The sequence below is a fragment of the Benincasa hispida genome, chromosome 5 (genome assembly GCF_009727055.1).
Source record: "Benincasa hispida cultivar B227 chromosome 5, ASM972705v1, whole genome shotgun sequence".
NCBI classification, from domain to species: Eukaryota; Viridiplantae; Streptophyta; class Magnoliopsida; order Cucurbitales; family Cucurbitaceae; genus Benincasa; species Benincasa hispida.
This window is the reverse complement of record NC_052353.1, coordinates 31,530,534-31,537,440: the sequence shown is the minus strand read 5'-3', so window position 1 is coordinate 31,537,440 and position 6,907 is coordinate 31,530,534. Positions and strand designations below refer to the sequence as shown.

Below are 6,907 nucleotides of genomic sequence, written 5' to 3'. Positions count from 1 at the left end.
CATTCGACCAACTTAGTGGAAAATTCCAATATTTGTAAACTTACATTAAAATATTATTGCTAGGTGTTCATCCCACTTGAAGACACCAATCCACTAAGAGTTAATGGAATTTTCAATGTCAAAGTTTCATTAACTAAAAAATTGCATGATTTGCATGTTTTTGCTTATAAATAGAATAGTTCTATGAAATTTAATCCTCTTTGGCAAAAGTGGAATTTCTTAAGATTTGAAGAACCCCAACCCTATTTCTCTCTCAAACATTTATACTTTTCCTCTCCAATTTTTGTCACTTATTAGATCACACCGTCGTATTCTAAGGTCGGAGAATAATTAGGAAGACTCTTGTGGTTATTTACGAACTGATCGTGAAAAAGAATTAATCATAACTAAGGTAGAATTTGGGCTACAAAGGTAGTATCTTCTTACCCTAATTTGGTTTTATGAGAATGCATACTTATTTTTTTTAATTAACGAAATTAGAGTACTTAAGATCTAAATTGCTTCCGCTCGTTAATAATTAACTCCTTCAAATAAGACACAAGGTAAAAATGGAAGTAGTGAAAGAGGAAAAGTTCATGCTTAGATATATTTAAAGTGATAGTTTAAAAGTATAAGAAGATTTCAATGGAATCAAGATTAAACACAAGAAAGAAAGTGGGTATAGATGATGATGCGAAGCTTCAAATGGTCGTTTCTTGCTTCCTATTGACTTGGGAGTTGGTCTCTTGCTTCTATACTGTGCGGGAATGGATTGTGGTGATGAGGAAGTGATCGCAACTCTCTCGAGTTTCTGTCGATGGATGGTAGATAAGCTTCCTTTTTGGCTGGTTCTGCTCTGTATTCTTCTCCGTTCCTCCGTGATTGAATAATTCTTTTTACCTCGAATCTTCTTCTTTTATATCTTCGGACGCAGCTATGATGCATTATATCAGTCAAAGGTGGTGGGGTTGTTGGTGGCATGACAGTATGTTGAGCATGAGGTTAACACTGACTGGGTGGTTGAGGATATGACAGAATGTTGCTCATAAGATCAAACACTGACTGATGCAGATAATCTTTTCTCAGCTCTTAATGCAGTGGTCAGAAATCTCAAGGCATCCGTTAGACCCAAGCTTTGTTCCGTCGCCTGCTATATGCGTTGAACTTTTGTGGTCTTGTCTTGCTAGGTGCGATGGTGATTTATATTTGCATAATTCTACAAGTTATCAAAACTTGACGGAAGATAAGAAGATGAGTGAGAGGAAACAGAAAATGAAAGAAAAAGGAAGCCACCTTACCATAAAAATATAATATTAAATTAATAAATGGACCAACTCAGTAATATATAGTCACCAACATAACAACTACGTCATTTTTCATTAGTCAACTATCCGTTCAAGGACCATCTAGAACTATTTCTCAAATTTCGAAGACTAAAATCTTCATTTTGAAATTTGAGGGACCAAATAGATTTTAAGTTCAAATCTCATAGACCAAAAGTTATATTTGTCCTTTTATTTTTAAGGGTTTATAGGATTTTTGAAAGAGAAAGGACCCTTTTACCCCTCTAAAGAAAAGCTTTAATTTTGAAAAACTCCTCCCAGTTGAGATTGTCATCTGCCACTCCAAACTAAAACTTTGTAACTATCAATGGACGGAAAGGTCTGCTCGATGGTGACGGCGGCTTGACGGACGGAGATAGTGATCTCCTGTTCTTTCTTCTCACGTGTTCAGTAAGGCAAGTTATTTCCAGCAAGCATGGGCTTCGATTGTTTTCAACGACGACAACAAGAACCAACCTGAGCTAAATACTATTTTTTAGTCATCATATTGTATCACCTACATACGGGTCCAATGTGTGAGGACATATAATTTTACCACTAAATCTTCATAGGTTATTTCTCTACTTAAATGATATCTTTCAAAATGCGTCTTTCATATTTTCTTTTTTTGTCATCCCATGCTTCGGCATAACGAACTAAAAATCTTTATTTAGTTGTGCTCAATATGTAAGAATCTTTATAAATTGGATGTTATAATTTTCCTCGCAACTTCTAGCAATGTAATTTATCTCACAACAAGAAGATATAAGAAAAAAAAAATCCAACAACTAAAAGAAACTGAACGATAAAAACATTTTCTCGTAACAGGGAGAAAATATTCGGAAACTACAAAAATTAGATGATAGAATTTTTGCAGCATCTTCTCACACCAATGTGCCAAAAAAATTAAAAGCTTGAAAATTTCTCGGAACAAGAAGGTGTGAGATAAATTTTAAAAGCTTAAAAAATTAGTTGATAACAAATTTTATCACACCTTAAAGGACAAAATAGTAATTTCATAATGAGGGTTTAAAATATAATAATGATAATAATGAGGGTTTACTTTAAAGGACAAAATAGTTATTTCATAGCTCCAAATGTCCTATAAGTCTTTTAATATAAAAGTAGTACTAAATGTCTTTAATTTTTTTTCCCCAACTATATTTGGCAATTTCACCATGTGTTTATATGACTTGATATTATGCCAATTGAGAGAGAAAAATTACAAATTTCCAAAACTTAAATGTATAAATTGAAGAGTGAAATAGAAAATGAGAAAACCTTTGGGGGAAAAATTTAAAGATTATGGCACAAAGAAATACACACTTAAAAGCTAATACATCAATACTTTGAAGTAACTACCAAAAGAAAGATAAGCCAAAAAGCAATGAAATGAAGGCTTGTAAGCAACAAAAATAATCCTTTTGCGTGTGACCTTATTCATTCATTACCATTACCATCTTCAAAACACAAACAAAATCCCTCTACTCGTCGGATTGTTGAGATTTTAGTTTACATTGTTGTCTTTCGAGATCTTCAACTTAAAGGGCTTCCGTCTGACATGTCGTCAAAATTTGGTCATTTCTGGAGAACCTTGCTAAGTCAACTTTTTCATAAGAGAGACACTTCTGCCCCGGATGGTGGCTTCTGTTGTCGTCGGGTATCTGAGCCACCACAGACCTCCTCCATCGACATGGTTCTGTTTGGGTTCCGTGGTTCCACAACTTATACGTCGTCTCTCCTTAGACTTTATTGTTCCAGGTTAGTTAAAATTGTCTCATCAGACATTTTATATCATAATATATATTAGCTCAATATAATTTTTATTTTGACGTTCTATAATTTGGATTAAGTTTCAATTTCATCGTTATAATTTAATTAAGAATTGAGTTTTAATTTCAATTTTGTCTCGTTGAATTTTAAGAGAATTTCAATTCGGTTTCAAGGGTATGAACATATTTTCAATTTTCTTTAGAAAAAAAGCTTACTTTCGATTATAGTTTGGTTAAACTTAACAAGTCATCTCTAACTCATGTTTTAAAATCCATATATTTTTTCCTACCAGATTACCATATTATCAACTAACATTGTTACACAAATAAGATAAGTACCCATGATTTAAAAAAAATGTCAATACAGTAACAATAGCTGGGGACGATTTGTTTGACTAAATCATAAGGATCAAATTAAAATTTTTTAAATTGTAGGGACTAAATTAAAATTAAACTTAACGATCAAATTGACACTTTGTCGAAAGTATATGTTAGTTTGTAATTTAACCAGCTATTATGCTAATTTTCAAAATAATATTTGCAAATATTTGATCTCTCAAGGCTAATTTTCCCCTTTGTTTTTAATTGCTAGGATGAGACATAGCCAGGAAAAGGATCAGCCATCAACTTCAACATTTTTCTTCTTCCCTGGTTGGTAAGTAGTCAAACATTCAAAATTATTGAAAATTATGAAAAATCAAATTTTTGTTTTTTTTTTTTTTTTTTTTCTCTTGAATTGCATTTTCATTATTTTTTATTTTTATTCTTCTGGATTTAATGAATTTAGGGCAAAATGGATGTTTGGCTCCTTATTGTCCCTCTTGGTACCCAGTTGGAATGAATTGAAAACTCTTGAAGGTATATTTCCAATATTTGTTTCTTAAAATAATATATTTTTTTCTTTTTTAATTCCCTTATAAAGAACATATTAGGGATATTAGTGTAACAATTTTTACCTAATGATTTTGTTTTTAGTTTCTATTTTTAAAAGTTATATATTTTTTTATTTTTTAATTATGATTTTCACATATTTTAAAGAAATATTTAAGCTTTTTGTCAAGTTCTAAAAATAAAAATTATTTTTTTTAGTTTCTAAAAGGGAAATTATTACAAGATATAGCAAAATTTTAGAACTACTGATAGACTTTTATTAGTGTCTATCAGTTTCTATTGATTCATTTTTCTATATTTAAAAACAACACTCTCTAAAACATCTTTGTTACTAGAAGTAGATAGCCAAACATAAAATTAATAGGTAAAAAGTACCGTTTATAAAAAAATTAAAAAAAAACTTAATTTTAAAAACTAAAAAGTTGAAAATTAAATGGTGATCCAACATTGATCATTGAGTTAAGGAAAGACTTATCTCCCAAATATATTATATAGCATGTCAATTAAATCAATAACCACTACAAGAAAAATGAGCTCCTTCAACGCCTAAATCGATCGTCGGGAGAAAAGGTGTCTCCCGACGACGTAAAACGGTTTTTTTTTATCAAACTCTCGACGACCCATATCGTTGGGAGAGCCCCCGACGCATTTTCCACCATCTACCGACGAATTGTAACGTCGAGAGAAGTTCGATTTCTTGTAGTGAGCCACCCCTTTATATATATATATATATATATTAATTATAGTCAAGATCGATATTAAAAAAGATCACTTTTTTAAAAGTGTGAAATTAAAGAAAAATAGAAAACTCAACTACAAAATTGTAAAAATATACTTTTACGATTAATCTTTTAGTTGATATCGAACAATAAATTGATATCTAATTGACATTCAATGTTTAGATGAAGCTGAAATGGTAATCGAAGAGGCCGAAAATGTAGCAAAAGTAGTAGAAGAGGTAGCAGAACTAACAGAGAAGGTATCAGCAGAAATTGCTGAAAAGCTTCCTGAGAAGAGTAAACTCAAAGAGGCAGCTCAAGTTGTAGAAAATTATTCCAAGGAAGTTGCCCATGATGCTCACCTAACACAAGATATCCTCCATAAGGTTTACATCTATACAATTTTATTTTTCATATAACGCATTAGAAACATCATTAATTCGTTGCAACGAGAAGGTTTCTTCGACGTTTGATACGAGTTTTTTTTTGTCATCAGTGACGAGTTCTTACGACGAAGATATATTTAGAAATTTTTCTTTTGTTAGTAGAGATATTATTTGTTGTAGTGAGATTATTAATATCTTAATCATTTAGTGATGCTCGAGTCTATTTTTTTTGTAAGAAGTTTCAAATAACATTGTCATTCGCTTGATCAATCTTAATCGCTTTTGTAGGAGTGTTCAAAAAAGCTCGATAATTCAAAAAAAATCGATCAACCCAACTCAACCCGTTCGGTTTAAGTTGAGTTATACTCTTTTGAATTGGATTGGGTTCAAATAAATGAAAATTTTATAGGTTGGGTTGGTTCATAGGTTACCTAAAATAACCCAAACCCACCTGAACCAACCCGAACTTATTATTAACTTTAAAATGTATATATTTTTTTTTTATGTACAATTAGATATACATATATTTATTTTAGTTTTATTTAATTTTATCAGTTTTTTTGGATAAGTTATTCTTCAACAACTCTTAAAAATAGTTTTTTTTTTTGCACTTTGAAAAATGTTATATATTATATAAATTAAAATTGAGTTGTTAATCTTAATTCATATATGAAAATAGTTAAATCGATTTTTTTACGTATTGACATTTTACTTCCTTTTATTAAAAAAAATAAATTAATTAATGATCCGACTAACTCGAACCAACCCAACCCAAATGTTTCATGGTTGGGTTGGGTTCATTTTTTAATGAGGGTTATTTAGATGAAAGAAATTTACAATCTGAACAATTGAGTTGGATCTAAAAAGTTCTTCAACCCAACCCACGACATCCCTATACAGTTTTGTTATTAAATATATAATGAGTTACTATTGTGTGACCTTCATTTAACTTTTAATATGTTAATTTAGAAAAATATAATATATCAAATTCTATGTTAATTTAGAAAAATTTAATATATTAAATTCAAACATATATTATTTTTAAATTTTGTGCTTAGTCCTTTATTTTTAGATTTATTTCATTTTTTTCTCTCTAGAATCAAGTATTTATTTTAGTTTAGATATGTTTTTTTTAAGTTCTATCATGTGGAGCCACGGATTCGACCCACTTTTTAAATTGAAACTTCCAACTTTTTTTTAATTATTATTATCATTTCTACTTTTAATATTTTGTTGTGACTTTAATAATTAAAATATATTTTTAATTCCACAACTATTTTATTTTTTTCTTTCTCTCTCTTTTTGTTGTAGGTGGAAGAGTGGAAGCAAAAGCTAGATACGTCGGAGACAATTGTGAATGAACAAATTAAGAAGAAATAAGGCAAATTAAAGCAAACAAGTGAAAATGTATTTAATTATAAAGAACAATATAGCATGTAAAAATTCTTTTCTCAAACAAATTATATATATATATATATATATATGTGGTTGAATCAGAATTTTGACATTTAAGTGAGTATGGAATCTATTACATCATCCTTAAATGTCAATGCTTGGATAACCGTCATTAAATTGGATAAAAAGTAAGATTGTTTTTAAATATAGAAAAAATGAGCCAATTTATTTACCAATATAATAAAATGTCATTGTCTATCAGTGATAGACAATGATAGATATCTATCTCTGTCAGTGATAGATATTAATGGATGTTTATCTATGTCTATCAATGTTTACCATTGATAGATAATGATATTTTGTTATATTTGAAAATATTTCTAACAGTTTTTCTATTTAAAATAATTATGTTTTAGTATAATAAGTTTGTTAATAAATATGTC

General features: G+C 29.6%; 1 protein-coding gene across 1 annotated transcript; it reads left to right on the top strand.

Annotated features, from left to right (window-relative positions):
• The first annotated feature begins 2,762 nt into the window (after positions 1-2,762).
• Positions 2,763-6,574, top strand: LOC120078589. The gene is made up of 5 exons (XM_039032875.1): positions 2,763-3,062; positions 3,666-3,728; positions 3,861-3,931; positions 4,867-5,069; positions 6,381-6,574. The coding sequence occupies exons 1-5, from the start codon at positions 2,863-2,865 to the stop codon at positions 6,447-6,449; spliced, it is 606 nt and encodes a 201-aa protein (XP_038888803.1). The 5' UTR covers positions 2,763-2,862; the 3' UTR covers positions 6,450-6,574.
• Positions 6,575-6,907: the final 333 nt, after the last annotated feature.